This window comes from Panthera pardus, unplaced genomic scaffold (genome assembly GCF_024362965.1).
Source record: "Panthera pardus isolate Hobbes unplaced genomic scaffold, ASM2436296v1 HiC_scaffold_25, whole genome shotgun sequence".
Classification (NCBI taxonomy): Eukaryota; Metazoa; Chordata; class Mammalia; order Carnivora; family Felidae; genus Panthera; species Panthera pardus.
Window position 1 is genome coordinate 711652 of NW_026526821.1, and position 17116 is coordinate 728767.

At 66.5% G+C, this 17116-nt stretch overlaps 3 protein-coding genes across 19 annotated transcripts in view; 1 reads left to right on the forward strand and 2 right to left on the reverse strand.

The window, feature by feature from the left end:
• The first annotated feature begins 6 nt into the window (after positions 1-6).
• Positions 7-7796, forward strand: ARFRP1 (ADP ribosylation factor related protein 1). 11 transcript variants are annotated; one of them, XM_019426273.2, is made up of 8 exons: positions 8-133; positions 694-792; positions 1010-1084; positions 1325-1407; positions 4575-4743; positions 4961-5031; positions 5590-5706; positions 5777-6029. In XM_019426273.2, the coding sequence occupies exons 2-8, from the start codon at positions 700-702 to the stop codon at positions 5862-5864; spliced, it is 696 nt and encodes a 231-aa protein (XP_019281818.1). In that variant the 5' UTR covers positions 8-133; positions 694-699; the 3' UTR covers positions 5865-6029. The 11 variants fall into 11 exon arrangements, 10 of the variants coding, with proteins under 10 accessions (XP_019281815.2, XP_019281823.1, XP_019281818.1 ...); XR_002074371.2 differs by having other exon boundaries at positions 9-133; positions 1010-1097; positions 5777-5886; XM_019426279.2 differs by having other exon boundaries at positions 10-133; positions 5606-5706; positions 5777-5886.
• On the reverse strand, positions 7737-9548 carry TNFRSF6B (TNF receptor superfamily member 6b). The gene is made up of 3 exons (XM_019426286.2): positions 8887-9548; positions 8581-8784; positions 7737-8176 (listed from the first exon to the last, which is right to left on the reverse strand). Exons 1-3 carry the CDS (start codon positions 9323-9325, stop codon positions 7893-7895), a joined length of 927 nt encoding a protein of 308 aa, XP_019281831.1. The 5' UTR covers positions 9326-9548; the 3' UTR covers positions 7737-7892.
• Positions 9549-9892: 344 nt separating this feature from the next.
• Positions 9893-17116, reverse strand: part of RTEL1 (regulator of telomere elongation helicase 1) — a 31767-nt gene continuing 24543 nt past the window's right edge. The window contains exons 21-36 of one of the 7 annotated variants that reach the window (XM_053889998.1): positions 16862-16939; positions 16433-16510; positions 15853-15999; positions 15662-15777; positions 15401-15524; positions 15163-15310; positions 14788-14945; positions 14095-14190; positions 12603-12801; positions 12268-12408; positions 11594-11710; positions 11176-11412; positions 10928-11089; positions 10667-10821; positions 10478-10578; positions 9893-10368 (exon numbers count right to left, since the gene is read on the reverse strand). In XM_053889998.1, coding sequence (XP_053745973.1) covers positions 9930-10368; positions 10478-10578; positions 10667-10821; positions 10928-11089; positions 11176-11412; positions 11594-11710; positions 12268-12408; positions 12603-12801; positions 14095-14190; positions 14788-14945; positions 15163-15310; positions 15401-15524; positions 15662-15777; positions 15853-15999; positions 16433-16510; positions 16862-16939 — 2496 coding nt within the window. In that variant the 3' untranslated portion in view covers positions 9893-9929. Of the gene's footprint in view, positions 10369-10477; positions 10579-10666; positions 10822-10927; positions 11090-11175; positions 11413-11593; positions 11711-12267; positions 12409-12602; positions 12805-14094; positions 14191-14787; positions 14946-15162; positions 15311-15400; positions 15525-15661; positions 15778-15852; positions 16000-16432; positions 16511-16861; positions 16940-17116 lie in introns of all 7 variants that reach the window. The other 6 variants (XM_019426259.2, XM_053890000.1, XM_053890003.1 and 3 more) reach the window with 6 other exon arrangements.

Below are 17116 nucleotides of genomic sequence, written 5' to 3' on the forward strand. Positions count from 1 at the left end.
GCCGCCGGGACGGCTCCGCCCTCCCCGAGCCGCCGGCCTGCCTCCCGTCGGGCGCCGCGCGAGGTCAGCGCGGGGTCAGCGCGGGTCTGCGGGGTCAGGCGCGCGGCGGTTCCGCGGCCCGGACGGGCGCGAGGTAGGCCGCGGGGCTGGTTGCCGCCCGCCCGGGCCCGAGGGCGCGGCGGGGACTCACGGTCGGCGTGTCGGCCGGCCCGCGAGCCCGAGACCCGGTGTCGGAGCTGCGCGGCGGAGGTCGGGGGCGTGGGGCCCGGGCGGCCTCCCCCGCTGCGGTCGTTCCGCGCCACCTGCCGGCCGTGCGGCCTCTCGGGGGCCGCCGCCGCCGCCCCGCCATCCCCGCGCGGCCGCCACTTCTGGAGGGCAGGCCCGCACCTGCTGGCTGCCCGGCAGCGCGCCGCCTCCGAGGTGGCCCAGACCGGGGGCGGGGCGTCCTAGGGCTCGGGGGAGCCTGACGTCACCGCCGGGACGCAGACCGGGACCGGACCTGTCTTCTGAGGACCGAGTGCCGGGGAGGGGGAGGGGGGCGGCGGAGAGCAGGCGGGCGGCGTGGGGAGGGGGGAGGGAGGCCGCCGCGGGAGGGGGCGCCGGACTTGGCGAGTGCGGCGGCCGTGCACGGAAGGGGAGGGGTCGGGCCCGGCCCCCGCTCGCCCCGTGTGACGCGTCTCTCCGGGTGCCCAGGGCAGGATGTACACGCTGCTGTCGGGCCTGTACAAGTACATGTTCCAGAAGGACGAGTACTGCATCCTGATCCTGGGCCTGGACAATGCCGGCAAGACGGTGTGTGCCCGTCCCTCTGTCACCACTCCCTCCGTGGTCCTTGTGGTGGTCTACCTGGAGCTGCGTGTTTACTGCCCAGAGTCCTCTCCAGCTGCTTTAGAAACAAAAACACTGTTCTGTTCTGCTTTGTTCTCAAGGAAAAGTCCCAAGAAGGGATGTTTGGGAAATAGACCGGAAAGGATCCCAGTCCTTACCTGCTGTCCGTTTCTCTTGTCAGACGTTCTTGGAGCAGTCAAAAACCCGGTTTAACAAGAACTACAAGGGGATGAGCCTATCCAAAATCACTACCACCGTGGGTCTGAACAGTAAGGGGGTCCCTCAGGGCTGTGGGTTTGTGGGGCAGACCCCTGAGGATGCTGTGATGTCCGCAGGCCAGCAGGCAGATGGGCAGGGCCACGTGAAGCTTTTATCCCAGTTCACACTGGGCGGATGGTGGGGGAGCACCAGAGTGGCTTGTTCCTCTCCTGGAGCTGGCAGGCGGCACGTCAGGGACCCAGGACACGCAGCCTCATCCGTCTTCTTCTCTCCCCAGTCGGCACTGTGGACGTGGGAAAGGCTCGCCTCATGTTCTGGGACTTGGGGGGCCAGGAAGAGCTGCAGTCTCTGTGGGACAAGGTAAGGTAAACGCTGTGTAGGGTCCTTGGCCACCCGCTGCCTGTCCTCAGGCCGTTTCTCCCCCGGTGACACCCCTTGGCCGCTTCCTTTCCTCGTAAGGCCTCAGACTCCCCTTTTTTCTTTGTTGTTGGTAGCTTTGTCACCCACTTTGTTCCCCGGGCTTCTTCCCCCCCCCCGCCCCCCCGCCATCCTATCCCAGTTCCCGAGTCCTTCCCCCAAGAGCAAGGATGTACTTGATTCCCTTTGACCTGGAGATGTTGCTGCTACCACAGGACAAGACGAAAGCTGGCCAGGAAACAGGTGTGGGGGAGGTACGATGACAGCAGGACAGTCCGCTTCACCGCTGGGGCTGAGTCCCTCTGCTCGGGCCCTTTCCCTCAGTTGTAGCTTGGGACCTGGTCTCTGTGGTGGCCTCTTCCCCATTAGGGGAGGATGTTTTCACAGGCCTTTAACAGCTGCCTTTTTTCTTGCTGAGGTTTTGGGGTGTTTCCAGGGCCCCGGTGCCGTGCTGCTTTTCCCACACACCCCAGCCCCGAGGTCTGTCTTCAGCTCGCCCTGTGCCAGGCACTGGGGTCCAGCAGCGAGCAGGACAGACCTAGCCTCTCCCTTAGGCGGCCCCCTCCTGGTGGATTGGTACAGTGGATTTGGTGCAGCCAATGCGAGGGGCACAGATGTGCCTGCCCCAGTTCCAGGGGCACGGACACGCTCATCTGCACTCTCGTTAGTCATCTGTGTCTTTACAACTAGCGTCTAGGTCCTGGTACCCCGGTCACCTTTTCCTGGCTTTCTTCTAAAGTGTCTCCTCTATTCCGGCTTCCCTCCAGGAGGCCAGCTTCCGTCCCGTGGCCGGAAGGTCACCAACAGGTTCTCTGGCTGTTTAAGGTCACTGAAGCAGAGTGAAGCCGGGCCTGGTCTTCTGAACCAAGACCCATATTCCTGACACTGTGTCGCAGCCCAGGGTCTCAGGAGCAGACGCTGAGACAGATGTTGGGGCATAGGATGTGTGTTGAGGGCCAGCACCTGAGATGGGAGCTGGGCTAATGCGGGTCTGGGGAGGGGAAGGGCCAGCTCAGGTGGCCGGGCCAGCAGGGAGCCCGGCAGGAGAATTCCTTCCTCACAGCCCTCCCACATCAGGCCAAGCCGACTGGGACTCATACGGCCTCGTGGGTCACCACATGGGCTGCTTGGGGCAGCTATGACTTGGTAAGGTGGCTCTTGGTGGGTCAAAGTAGGTGCCACAGGAACCCACGGGCTCATCCGCTGGGTGCGCTGCCTGCCCCTGGGCTCCTGGACCACAGCCCACCGTGCACCGCTTAGCACTCATGCCCTGGGGTGGGCGTAGCTCTGCCAGGCGGGAAGAGAGAGAGGAGGCTCTGCGGCTGGCAGCGTCCCCCACTCCAGCTACTGCTCCTGCTGACGGTGTGGCTCGTCACAAGAGTCTACGCCCCTGGTCGCTGACCCTACTAGGTTCTTCATGAGCTTTCCGGCCTCCCTGTGGAGCGGGTGCCCTGCCTCCCGCTGATAGTGTCTATCCTCCCCGCCAGCGTGGGGTCTCTGCTGGCCCCTGAACGCGAGTTGTCCAACATGCCCAGGAGACAACCGGGGTTTGTGACTTAGCGGGTCTCTGGCTGGGCCCTAGGGAACGGGGAGCCTTGGTGGTGACCACATCCCCAACCCTATAGGGCCCAGAGCTGTGAGGATGGGCAGCAGGATCCTCTGTGGGTCACCAGGATGGATGGGAAGTAGAGCTCCTGCCACCCCCGCCCCTTCCTAGACACTTGTCCCGGGGCCTGGTCCCCCGCACAGTCTGACACCTTGGCGCCGTATTGGGGTGGCCATCGTTTCGTCCCTGGGTCCGTCCACGTACCAGCCTCGGGCTGCACCCAAACAAGACTGGCGGACCGCCCGTGCCTGCCACAGGGGCCCTTCCAGCTTCCCTCCCTCCAGGCCACACCCGAAAGCTCTCCGTCGTGCGGCCACGGGTGACGCTGCCATCAGGGTGCCGTGGGGCGGAGGCAGCCCGCCGTGCTCCCCGTCCTACCCCTGCTCAGCCCCCAGTGCCCAGCTCCATTGCTCCCGGTGCCGCCGGCCATCGCCTTACACCCGTCTGCCAGGCCAGGTCGTACGCCCTGAGGGCTGTGAGGGGATTCCCCGGGCTGGCTGTGAACCCCGTGCGGTACCCCTTCCTGCCACGGAGACCTCTGCCGCGGGGCCCGCCAGCTCCCAGCTCCCAGCAGCAAGACAGGGCCCGCAGCCCTCACACCACCTAGCACGTACGCTACAGAGGTTCCTGCTTCTGTGTGATTTGTGGGCTGCGGGATCCAGACGGCCACGCGTGTCGGGCTTCCTGTAGCGAGCGTGGATGCTGAAGCCTGTCTCGTGCTGGGGCGGGCACTTTCAGCTTGCCCTCGTTACACCCCGAGAATTCCCCGGAGCTGTCAGGCCTGCGCATCTGTGGGGTCGTCAGCTCGTGGACCGCGAACTGGCACCTGGCGTCCTGTTGCGTGTAACGTGCGGGTGTCCCCGGCCTCCGGGCTCTAGTGACAGCTGGGGGCAAAGTGGCAGAGATGCTGCTGTCTGAGTGCCAGACGTGGATGCTTCCGGGTTGTATTTTTCGATTAGGCAGAATGTGGGCTTACCAAACGTGTGGCCGCGTCACCCGTGCCCCGCACTCCAAGGGCCCGCCCCCACGCGCCCCGTTTTGTCCATCTGTCGAGATTCCCTTTGCTGCGTGACACTTCCCCAGGCCTGGGCTCTGATGCCGCTGCTGTGCGCGTGCCTGGGCTAACTGCCTCCTGCCCCAGTCCGGCCCGCAGAGCTCAGTGCTGCTAGTCTGGTCCTCAGCGCCGCCCCTCCCTCCCTTTGGTGGTGGCTGTTGCGTGGCTTCCGAGCAGTATGGCCATCGGCTTGCTGTCCACACTGGCACGTGATCTGGCTAGCATCCTTCCTCCACTTCCAGGGCTGCATGGGGACACCCTATCCTTCCCCCACCCCCTCCCCACCAGCCACCATCAGACCGACGATTGTGGGCGGCTTTCAGGAGCAGATGGTGAAGTGGGGTTTGGGGGCACGGTACCTGGGAAATGACAGTGTTGCCCGAGGTCAGCAAGCTGTTCCCAAAGGCCTCCAGGGCCGCCTCGCTCTGCCCTACCTTCTGCCCCCCAAAGGCACCTCGGAAGGGCCTTCCAGTTGGCGGCTGGCCCTGGGGTGGCCAAGTGCCTGTGGCCCAGCACCCCCTTTCTGCCCCTCCCCAGTACTACGCGGAGTGCCACGGTGTCATCTATGTCATCGACTCCACAGATGAGGAGAGGCTGTCCGAGTCCAAGCGAGCGTTCGGTGGGTACAGCCCGGCTCGGGGCTGGGGAGATGGTCAGGTCCAGTCTGCCCACCCCAGGTGCCTGGAGCTGGCCCTGGTGGGAGATGGGGCCCACACCAGGTCAGGCAGGGCTGTGGCCAAGAGAGAGCTCACGTGTGTGGAGGGGTGGGTGTGGGTGGGCCCCGGCAGCCACAGGCAGATAAAGGGTGCTCACCGCCCCCTTTCTGCCCACCCCAGAGAAGATGGTCACGAGTGAGGCGCTGGACGGTGTCCCCATCCTGGTGCTGGCCAACAAGCAGGACGTTGAGGTGAGCTCACTACAGCATGCCCACAGGGCAGTCCCCAGCAGAAGCACGTCCCACTGACAGCTGGGACAGGGTGCCTGTCCTGGACCTCCCAGGCCAGGTGTGCTCTAGGTGCACCTGGGCCTCTCGAGGTGCGGGGCACCTTCTCTGCACAGGCAGGTGGGCGGGCAGTATTCCTCTGCCACTGGCGTGGCTGGACATGAAACGCAGAGGCGTCCCAGGGTGAGAGTCAGCTCTGATCTTGGCCTGTCTGCTGCCCTTGGGATCGCCTCAGCCGGCCAGTGGATGCTCAGTGGCAGTCTGTGTGGAGAGGGCTTTGCAGGGCAGTGTCCTGATTCTGCAGCAGAGGCGCTCTAGGGTCAGGGTGCGTCGGAGATGGCTTCCTTCCGCCTGCGGTCCCTTTCCTGCAGCCCTTCCATGCCACCTGCTCCTCCTCCTGAGACTGCTCGCTGCAGGGCCTCTCCTAGGCAGAGAAGCCCTGAGCCCAGCCCCTCCCCACCAAGACCACGTCCTGCCCCAGGAGCAGGACATCTGCAGCGCCTGCGACCTGGCCCCTCACAGCCTCGCCTTCCCCCAGACTTGCCTGTCGATCCCCGACATCAAGACTGCGTTCAGTGATTGCACCTCCAAGATTGGCAGGCGCGACTGCCTGACCCAGGCCTGCTCGGCCCTCACCGGGTGAGTGGGGCTCTCCCTGCCGTGGGCTGGAGGCCGGGCTGGCCCCACCTCATGCTTACTGTCTCCACAGCAAAGGGGTGCGCGAGGGCATCGAGTGGATGGTGAAGTGCGTCGTGCGGAACGTGCACCGGCCGCCGCGGCAGAGGGACATCACGTAGGCATGGCTGGTGCCTGCTGGTGCCCACAGCTCACCCCTGAGTGCCCGAGGAGCGCTCCTGCCAGCTCTGAGCCACCAGGCCTGGGGGTCGGGTTTGCTTTGCTCTTGGTTTTTTTCAGTTGCTTTGTTTTCTCTTTAAGACAAGCGTTTCCCTGTGTCCGTAAAAGTGTGGGCATGCAGAGGCTTCTGCTGAGGGGAATCGGGGCAGCAGGGCCAGGCTGGGTGCCACCAGGGGACCCCCACAAGACCCCTGCCAAGCCTGCTGGTGTTGGCGGGCCGCCTGGCCCTTTGGAGCCGCCACCCCAGCAGTGTGGCCTGCCTGGCCCAGGGGGCGGAGGGGCACCTGTCTGGAAACGAGATGCTCCAGAGCTGCTCTGTGCCGTTCACCCATGGAGGAAGCTGGTGGGGCAAGTGTGTCTGTCCTCAGTCTCCGTCCCCTCTGGGCCTGGAGATGGGTTGGTGGCTGGTGTCATCTTGAGGGAGGAGGGAGACCTGGTCCACTTTGCTGGAGGCCAGCGGGGCCCTGGGTTCTGATGCCTCAGAACAGGGTGGGGGAGATCTGCCTGGGAGGCCCCGTGTCCTCTTCCGCTGGCCTCCCGTCCAGTCAGGGAGGGAGTGGGTGTTCCCTCTAAGCGTGTCTGCCGCTGGCGCAGGACAGCCAGTCGCCGTTGCGGGGGGCACACCAGCATGGGTGTTCCGAAGGCCAGCTAGGTTCCTGTGGAGCCCAGGCCAGTTGTGGGATGGGCCTTGATTCCCAGTTGGAGGTGAGGGGTGGGGTCGGGGTCCCCGTCAGGTCTGGGGACGGGCTAAAAACCCATTTCCGGGTCTGTGCCTGGAAACTATCCCTCCGGGTGAGGCTGGTCCTTGGGACCCTCACCACATGGCCCCTGTGGGAGCTGGCAAGACCCAGTGGGCCTAGCCCTGGGCAGGAGGCTGATTGGCCAGCACTGGGTGGAGTATGCCAGAAAATGGCAGTCTGAGTCGCTGCTGTCTGTTGTCCCTCCAGAACCCCAGGACTGGGTGGTGGGCTCCCAACTGTCTGGGCACAGTGACCACAGCACGAAGGGCTCCCAGGCTGGACCCAGGGCCTGTTCCTGCTTCCGTGGGAGTGCCAGAGCCAGAACCCTGACCCTGCTAGACTACCCTCCCTCCGAGGTGGCAGCCTTGGAGGGCCTACTGAGAAAGGCTGAGTCAGGGCTGGGGGTGGGAATGCAGGTGAGGTGACTCATGGGGGAGTCATAGGCTGTGGGGTCCCCCCCCCCCCCCGCCCTGCTTGGGACCTATCATGGGGATCAGGCGCCAGGCTCCAGGGCTCACGGGAAGGGCTGGGAGTCGGCCAGGTTGTTCTGGAGCACTCCAGCCCTCATCTGAGCCTTCCTGTGGGGAAAAGCCGTGTTTCCCAGAAAGCACATGGGATGCACCCGGCCTAGGGGAGGTCCTTGGCTGGTCCCCTGCGGGGAAATTCCCTGCCTGCAGGGACTGGGTGGAGCTCAAGTGGAGGGGCAGGGTGAGGGGGAAGGGTCTCTTGGCAGCCCAGGTTAGTGTTGGCCAATCCAAGCTGGGTCCTATTCCACAGCAAGAGCCCCCAGACTGGGTAGGACCCTCACGACACTCCCCCCCCCCCCCCCAGCTGTCCTACGCACAAAGCATGACTTGGGGTCATGGGACGAGCCTCAGGGATCTCCACTGTGCCCACAGCCAGAAGGGATGCACCTGCCACCCGCTGGCCCTCTCTGACAGTCCTTCCCACCGAGGGTCTATCCCACTTGGGGTGACCAGCAGCCAGAGGAAGCATGGGATGCTAGAAAGCCCATGCAGGTGTTTGTTTCCCCACCAGACGTGCCCGCCAGCACCCAGTAGACATGGCACAAAGTTTCATACGATCCGGTTTATAATGGCTTTATAAAAAATAAACTTTGTTACTGTAATGGGACCCCGGTCGGTTGAGCTTACTTTAGTAAGTCACTTTTGGTGTGATGCCCATGTGGGAGCCCCAGCTTGGGAACAGAATAAATAGGGGGCGGGGTGCTCAGCGTGCCCAGAAGCGTGTGCGGACACTGCGCTCCAGCCCAGGCAGCCGGGCTTCGCGCAGGGCCCGCAGCAGCCGCACAGCCAGCGCCCCAGCCTGTGCCTCACGGAGCTCCAGGAGCTGCTGCCTCAGCTTCGGCTGCAGGCCGTTGCGACCCTCCCTGGGTGGCACTGGGCCTTGTGCTTCTGGGCCCCTGAGCGCCTGCCACAGCCGCAGGAGCTTCTTGAAGGACCAGTCCTGGAAAGCCACGAAGTCAATGACAGCGCGCTCACACTCCTCGGCTCCTGCAGCAGGAGGGGGGGTCAGGACCCAGTGGTAGAGGCCTCCGTGTGCTCTAGGGTGTGGAGGGGAGGGACACCCAACAAGGGAGAAATCCCTGCCCACTAACAGGTCCAGTGCAGAGGCGGAAGAAAAGGTCAGAGAGCGTGCAGGGGTGGGAAGGGAGATGCGGTTTAAACTCCCTGGGACTCCGTTTCCCAAGGGGGGTTGGGGGGGGGGGGGGTGGCTGGCGTGGCCTGCGGAGGCACTGGTGCCACGCCACCACCGCAGGGGACTCCCCAGGTAAGTTTCTGGAGGACCCTCCCAGAGGCTGGATAAACGCTGCATACCTCAGGGCTGGACACTGGCCTGGGGACAACAGGGACACAGGCTGACCTCCTCTGACTCACGCGCCCCCTCCCCTGCTCACCTGGCCCCCCTGGCTCCGGGGTGCCGAGTGGGAAGCCGGCGCAGCTAGTGCACAGGGCGTCGTGGGAGGCCGAGCCGGGCACGTTGAGGACGAGGCCCAGGGCCGTGCAGTTGCGGTGGGGCTGGCACTGTTCCGAGCTCGAGCTGCTGGCCGAGAAGGTGCCCGGGGGACACGGCTGGCATTGCGTGTTCTGGCTGGGGGTGCCTGGGGACGAGATGGGGAGGAAGGGGTCAGGGGGAGCCAGGGGGTGCGGTCCTCACCGGTGGCTGAAGTCCCAGGCCGCCGCCCGCCAGCCCGGCCGCGCACCGGGGACAGTCACGCCCGCGCCGGGCGGGCAAGGCGCGTGCTCCAGGCAGAAGCCCGCGTGGGCGAAGAAGCCGGGGCGGCAGCGGCAGGCGCGGTTGTGGGTGGCGTCGCAGGGCCGCGCCTCCTCCTCGCGTTCCCCGCAGATGACGTTGCAGTAGCGGCAGCGCTCCAGGTAGTTCCAGAACTGCGTGTAGTGGCGCGGAGGGCACGCGCCGCACGTCGTGGGGGCGTCCCGACGGCACGGCCGCTGCACGAAGGTGCCCGGGGGGCACTGGCCGCACACCAGCCACTCCCGGGTCTCCGCGTCCCGCCACGGGTAGGTGAGCGCGCCCGCCGTCGCCGTCGCCGCCGCCCCGTGTGCCGCCAGAGCCAACAGTAGGGTGGGCAGCGCCCAAGGCCGGGTCAAGGGCGGCGGTCCCCGCCTCTCCAGTGCCCACATGATAGTCACCGGAGCGGCGGCTCGGCCTCCGGGAGGCCCACGAGCGAGGACACGGGGACGACGCGTCCTACCCTACCTGTCGCCACCCCACAAGCTCGCCCGTCGGAGGCCAGCGCCGGCCTATATGGCCCGGCCTCGCCACGCCCCCGGGGGGAGGGCTCACGACCTCCACGGGGCCGCGCTGCGACCCGACTTTCGGCGACGTCACCGCCCCAAGGCCCCTCCCTCCCCAGGGAGCCCCCTCACCCCGCCCCCCGCCCGGCGCCAGCTTCCTCCGGGCCTTAGTCCAGGGGGCGGTCCCGCGAGGGCCTCCCCAGCACCAGGGGCAGCTCTCTACCCGGGAGCAGGGCTGGCAGCCGGGGTGCAGGCTGGGGATGCCTGGCTCCTCTCTTCTCTGGCCTCAGCCATCCGCCGGTCCACCTGTGAGGACGGAGGCTGAGCCCAGCTGGGACAAAGCGCTCAGCGTGCCCTTTCCCGGACAGGGTGGGACGACCCTACTCAGATGCCCACGTCTTCCTTCCCAGCACCCTCAAACCCCACTGCCAAGTCCAGACCCTACAAACAGCGTCTGGATACGGTATCCGCAACTTTATTAGAGAATCTGTCACCTGATTAAAAGCAGGTCCACTGCGCGCGCGCGCACACACAGGTCCCGGAGAGGAGGGGGCAGAGCGTTTCCCCCACCTTCCAGTCCTGGGCTCAGGCCGCAGCAGCCAAGCGCCTGAAGCTCCACCCACAAACAAGCAGCCAAGGGAAGTTCTGAAGAGGTACCTTTTAGCAGACCCTCCCCAGACCCTAAGGGTACTTCGGGGCTTCTCATAGGCAGGCGTCGATCCTGCTGCCATTTCAGGGGCATCCCCACGGGCACTGGCCTGGCCCGTGGCCCGCACCCCGTGAAGGGACAAGCGTCCCAGCTGCGTCTGGGACAGAGGCGGCGTCCGCCTGCCCGAGGGTCTCCAGCCTCACTGGGGCTCTGGCCAGAAGACCTGCGTGATGCTCTGCTTCCTGGCAGGGGCGTGGCAGGCCGGGCAAGTCCTAGAGGCCTGCGGAGATAGGGCAGTGCTGCACAGGCGCCGCCCCCCGCACCCCCCAGCTCCCGGACCCCAGGTGGCGGACGCGCAGCGGGCGGGTCCGCAGGGTCCTGCCGCCAACCTGGAGGAGCCGTCGCCAGCAGGCCCGGCAGCGGTGGAAGTTGCAGGAAGGGCACTGGAAAGGGACCGTGTCCTCCGCCCCGCAGCCGGGGCACGCCGAGCCTGCTCCAAGGGGGCCGCTGTGAGCGCCGCTGGCAGCTGCGCCGCCCCCACTGCCCACACTCCCTGCGGCCCCTCCCAGGAGACCTACCGGACTCGGACGGCGCGTGCCTGTGGGGGGCGCTGGGGGGCTGGCTGGGAGCCCCCGCATCCCCGGCCTGCCTCGGTCTAAGGAAGGCCAAGATCTTGCTCTGGGTCCTCCCCGGTGTGTCCTGTCCTGGGGGGCCTGGAGACACAGGCGCGAGTCTGAAAGGGTGGTTCGGGCTGATCTGCGGCCCACCTTGCTGGGCTGCGTGGGGCTCCGGGGGCACCAGGTGGTCTCCCCCCTGCTCCACCCCCCCGCCGCCGCTACCTGGCCTGGAATCACCGTGGGCGAGGTCGGGAGGCACAGTGGGAGTCCCGTCCTGGGGACCCGGCGGCTCAGGGCCGGCGCTCGGGGCAGCCGGGCCCCTCAGGTCGGCGCACACCTGCCGGAAGCGCTGCTGGTGGCGAGGTCTCAGGAACGCGCCAAACCCTGTGGGGAGAGCGGTCAGGCCCCGCCCGCAGCGGCCCGGCCCGGCCCGGCACACCCCCAGCCCCGCCCCTTCCGCGGCCACTTGCTCTCCAGCAGGCGCAAGTCCTCGGGCCTTGAGGTAGTGAGTGCGGCCGCCACGGCCACCACCTTCTCGAAGTCACCGTCCCGTCTGTAGGTGGTGAGCGCTGCGAGGAGCTGGCTGCAGCCTACGGACCCAAGGGCCTTTTGGACATCGGCCAAGTAGGCGCTCCCCACACGCGGGCCTTGCTTCTCCGCCCTGGGGGCTCCAGATCCCCCGTCTTTTGAACAGCTGCCGGGGTCTCCTGGTGGGGAGGTGGATAGGATCATGGCGGGGATCTGGGGCCCGAGGGAGCTCCCCTGGCACCCTTGACACCAGCCTGCTCCCTCGCTCTGGGGTTGCAGAGCCAGAACGGCACCCACGCCCCCCAGGGAGGACACCAGGGCTCTTGTGCTCTGCTTCGAAGCCTCTCTGGGGACTGGTACCTGCCGGGGCCGGTCCGGAGACCAGGTGAGGCCTGCCTTGATTCAGGTGCTGTCCAGGGTCCAGCTGCCCGGCTGCACCCTGGGACAGGGTCAGCTTTGGGTCACACTCCCTCCTTCCTGAAGAAACAGGGACACACAACGAACCACCCAGCTGGTTCCCAAGGGTCTGGAGTGCTCCCTGGGGAGGAGGCAGGTCTGTCCAAGGGGAGACTGACACCTGCCACCCTCCTCTGACCACAGCACGACCCAGGCTTGAGCCCCCACCACAGCCAACTGCTGCCAGGGGACCAGCAGAGACACCCCAGTGGGCACCAAGCCCAGAAAGGAGAGGGGTGACTCTTTTGCCGGAAAGTCCCCTCCTTGGGGCCGAGGGGTCTTCCTAAGCCAGCTCCCCACCCCCCTCCCTGATACCTATCCTTGGGGAAGTCCCTGCTCGGGGGTGAACTGTTTGCAACTGGGGACACAGGCTCCCAGGCTCTGAGGTGCAGGGCCCACTCCTGGCAGACACAGGTGGGGACAGGGTCCCAGCCTGGGCCATGCATGCTCTGGGGGACACACACCTCACCCTCAGCAGGCCTCCACGGGTGAACAGTCCCACCCACGAGCAGGGAGGCTGGGCCAAGCTAGCATTGCCCACCACCCCGCCCCCCGAACCCGGGGTGCCGCCCGCTCACCCCTGGGGGCCTGGGCTGACAGAGCGCCCCGCCTCTGAGGAAGGCTGTGCTCAGGCCGGTAGCCGCAGCCATGGCCTGTCCACTGCAGGCAGACCTCCTCAAACTGCTGCTTGTGGTGTGGCCGCACGAACTGGTAGAAGCCTGTTGGAACGGTTCCACCATGCGGCCCCCGCGTGCTGAGCTGGGTGGAGGGCTCTGGGGTCAGGGGCCGTGCACCGGAACCTTTTCTAGGGAGCAGGGACAACCACGGACCCTGGTGCCCGCCCACAAGCCCCCCTCCCCGCCACGGCTGCCGCACTGCCCCCGGGTCGGGGGACCACCGCGGGCCAGGGCACCTTGGAGCAGGCCGTGCTTCTTGGGATCCTCAGCAAAGAGTGGGCCGAGGCAGGCCACCAGAGCCTCAAAGTCGTCAGAGCCCTTGTAGTCCTGCAGGGCCCTGGTGAACGTGTCGAAGCTGGCCTGGCTCAGCGCCTGCTTCACGGCCACCATGAACAGCTTGGCCCTGCCCGCCTGTGTACTGGCCACCGGCCCCTCCTGCTGGACACAGGGCCAGGGGCCCCATCAGTCAGGACCCACCCTCCCCTGTCCCAGGGACGCTGGGCTGCTGCTGTGGAGCACAGGCACTGGGAGGGACACCCCAGCTCCAGGGCACGGCTGGCCTGGCCCCAGGAGGGAATCCACAAAGACAGCCATGCCCCTTGGAGAGCAGCAGAGGCCAAGTGTAGTTTTGCTTCCCCTGGGTCGGGGGCTCCTACTCCTCAGCCAAGTTCCCTGCGCCCACGCAGCAGCGGACAGCCCCAGCCCGAAGGACGGTCAGCCCACAGCAGAGGGCACTTCTGACCAGATGGGGGACCTAAGACATCACTGTGCCTCACTCGTGCTGCACAGCTCAGGCCCGGACGCTGCCGGGGCTCTCAGCAAGAGAACACGGAAACCAGACAGGAGGGGTCCAGGCCCCCCAGTCTCCGCCCACTCCACCCACTTCCTGACAGCATTAGTTCCCAGACGCCCAGGGAGATGGACAAAGGCAGGTGGTGCATGGGGCTTTCCAGGGCTTTCCTGGTTCAGAGGGACTCAACTGCCCTTAAATCCTTCATCTGAGGCTGGGAAGGCAGACCGTCCCCACACTCGGGCACGTCAGCACCCACACTTGAGCCAAGGGCTCAGCTAAGGGGGAGCTGACCTGGCTGCCAGCCCCACACCAAACCCGCCCAAAGGGCGAGGGCCCGACGTCCGTCCAGCTGGACCTGTCATACCACCCACAAAGTGGTCTCCAGGAAAGACAAAAGGAAACGAAAGGCCCAAAGCTGACCACAAGTTGGCAGGACTCCCAAGTGTGGAGGAGCCACCCCCGGTGGGAGGGACCCCGTGGGCCCCGGGCAGGGCCGCACTGGCAGGGCCGCAGGACCCCATGCCGTTGCTGGGAGCTCTGCGGGGTCTGAAAGGTTGTCAAGGTAAGAAGTTAAAATGCAAAAGAGACCTGGAGCCCATGCAGGCCGGGCCCTGCAAAGATGCTGGGAGGCAGGAGGGAGGCGGGAGGCGGGAGGGGGCCCAAGCCCAAGAGGAGGGCGGGAGGAGGCCCTCGGAGCTGTCAGAATAGGCTCACCCAGTGAAGGTGAGGAGGCTTAAAAGACCCTCCTTTAAACATTCCAGCTGAACAAAGGTTGGGGGTGGGGGGCAGGCCTTGGAGAGCCAAGGGCATGGGGCCAGGCTGCACCCCTGGGAAGGCAGCAGGGAGGCCAGGCCCAGCCACACCTCACACTCCCTGGTCGGCACCGTGCAGCCTGGGGCTCCCACCCGACCCCGTACGTGGGACGCTTCACGTACCCGGCTGCCCACCAGCCTGATCTTCCTTCTGCCTCCTTTCTGCTGCTGTGCAGGCCTCTTCTCACGTGGGAGGGACAGGGTGGAGACATGCGCTGCCTGGGGGGGGACACGCTGTGGTCCTGGCCACGCCCTCAGAGCCCCCAGGCCCCTTGTGACACTGCAAGGGCCCACAGTGGGAGAGAAGAGGCCTCTCCTCGGTCCGCCCCACCAGCCTCCCCCGTGGCCCGGACGGGAAGGGTACGGAAGGGATGGGGGGAGGGGCCGCCTGCTGTCGCAGCCGGGCTCACCCCCGGCCCCAGGGAGCAGGACTGGGAGGGGAAGGGACTCTGCGGCAAGCAGGGCACGGGGGCTCCAGGTCCGGCCAGAGCTAAGGGCTCCAGCGCAAAGGCTCCAGGTGAGGAGCTGTGTCCCCCCTGCCCATCCCCACCCCCAGCTCAGGCTCCCAGAAAGGGCTGACCTCTGGGGCAGCAGGAGCTGGACTCTGACTGCTCGTGCCAACCCCCAGAGAACCAGCAGGGGCGTGTAGGGCAGCACCAGCTGAGGACCGGGGGCGGGGGCGGGGGGGCGTGCCAGGGATGTGCCGAAATTCAACCACCCGCCTGACCAGGGGGTTTACAGGAGGGAGAGTAGATGTGCCCCAGGCTTGGGAGTGGGGGGTGGGGGGCACGGGTCTGTCTCTGCGGCCTCCCGCACCTCCTCCTCCCCAGGGGAGGCCTTGTCCCCAGGCCCCCCAGCCAGATGCTCGCTGTGTTCCAGGGCTGCCAGCAGCCCCACAGGCCTCTGCTGAGCGAGGGCCAGCTCCCGCCCGTACTCCACACACAGGCTGCTCTCGGCGTCCCTGGTCGGCGACCCTGTGGGAGCACAGATATCAGCAGCAAAGCCCGTGGGAGGAAGGGGGTGACCGGGGGGGGGGGGGGGGCGGGGGACAAGTCAGGTCTGTCCCAGCAACACTCAGGCTCAGACAGGCACTCTGGTCACTGGACCAAGCACACCGGTAGCCAGCGGGAAGCACCCCAGGCCCCCGGCCCGCAGGGCCCCTGCCCAGCCGTGTCCCTCAGGCAAACGCACCCACGGGTCTCCGCCTCAGGCTGGGGACGTGCACGTCCAGACTCCTGGCTTTCCTGGTGGAGAGGGGGCCGGGCGACACGGCCACCATGACAGCACCTTCTCCCTCACCCAGACTTGGGGCAGCGAGTAGCGGGGCCGGCACGGGCATCTGGACAGTCACAGAGAGGTTGGGGTCGCGCACAGACCCTTCCCCTGGGTACGGCGTGAGGACGCAGCCAGCTGGGCATTAGGAACTCACAGTTTTCTGGGCGACACGGAAGAACTGGGCCACGTCCCGGATGACGTGGCCGAAGCTGTCATACACCTTGACGTGGGGGCGCACCCAGGAGGGCAGCTGGGCTCTGGCATCCGCGTGAGTGAACCTGGCAGGGCGTCGGCTGTCAGACGGGGAGCCCCGCCCACCCCATGGCCCACGGCCCACAGCCCAGGCTCACGCTCGCTGAGGGAAGGACCAGAGCCTAGCTGGCCACCCTCGAGGCTGCGTGGAGAAGAGCCGCACCTGTGGTCACAGAGGAAGATGGCCCCGTAGTCGTGGCGATGCCGGATCACCCGCCCGATGGCCTGGTTCACAGCCCTGGACGCCTGCTGCCGGTACCACTCGTGCCCGGAGAGGAGCTGTTGGGGGGGGGGCTCAGTCATGGGGGCTCTAGACCCTCCTCCCCACTCCCACCCAGGCCTGTGGCCTCTCACCTGACCTCCAGGCCCGCTGCGGCCCTTCAACTCGTCCAGGAACTGCATCTTGAGGACCACCCGGGGGTCCATGCGTGGGGGGTACGGCAGGCCCGTGACGATCACACCGCGGCCGTTCGTGTCCGCAAAGTCTAGCCCCTCGCTGGCCTGGGGGCGTGAGTACTCTTTTCCCCGGTCTGCCTTCCCCAAGGGTCTGCCCACGCCCAGGTCCTCACAGCCACGCACGTACGGGTGGGGAGAAGCCTCCCACCCTGAGCCCGGCCCTACCTGGGGTTCACGGCTCCCGGGGCCTCACACTGCCGGAAGCTCCTCCACCCTCCCCCCCCGCAGCCGGTGAGGGGCGCTCACTCTCAGTGCCTAGACCCGATGCCCACCGAAGGGCTGTCCAGCCTGGGATGCCAGGGCTGCACCCTCCTCACTCCTGCTTGCTGGACACGGGGCACCAGGGAGGCGGTCGGACCGGCCCATCCCACCGTGTCACAGCCCCCCAGGTCACGAGCCGTGAGCCGCCTCCGACACAAGCACCAGCCGGGGGAAGACAGGCCGGCAGGTGTGGGGCACAGACCCTCAAGAGCCTCACCTTCCCCCGGCACACAGCCAGGAAAGTAGCCCCGTTGGACCCGGGGGAGGCGACTCGAGTGTAATAAGCATCCACCACCTGGGAGGAGACACCGGTCAGCTCCTTCCATCCACGGAAGCGAGACCCCAGGTCTCATCCTCTGAGATGAAGGGCTGTCCCAGCTGGGAGGTGGGCGAGCAGAGTTCTAGAAGCTTCCTCATGGCACAGGTTCCCAGGCTGACCCAGAACCTGTTCAATGTTTCCCAGAAAGCATGGGGACCCCAGGGCTGGGGGTAAGGGGGCAGGGGAGGCTTGCTTCGATGACGGCCCCTCAGACTCGAGGGTCTGGGGCCATCATCCCCATGCCCAAACTTCTTAAGAGGTGACCCGTCAGGGCCAGTGGCCAGCCTGGGGCAGCCATGATGGGCAGTGGAGCCCGAGAGCTCAGACCTCTGAGAAGCCACCTTTGCTCCTCGGCTCCACAAATAGAGGCTTCCGGGCCTCCAGCTTCCTGGCAAAGTCACGGGCCTGTGAGGAGAGACAGGGAAAGGGGGTGCCCATCACACCCGTCACATCTGGCAGGCGGAGGGCCACATTGCAGTCACCTCTGCCTTCTCACACAAATGTTCTTGCTCCGGCCCTGCCAGAGCCTTGGCTGTCTGGGGCTCCCCTCCCACCCCCAGGACACACAGAGGAGGGACGTAC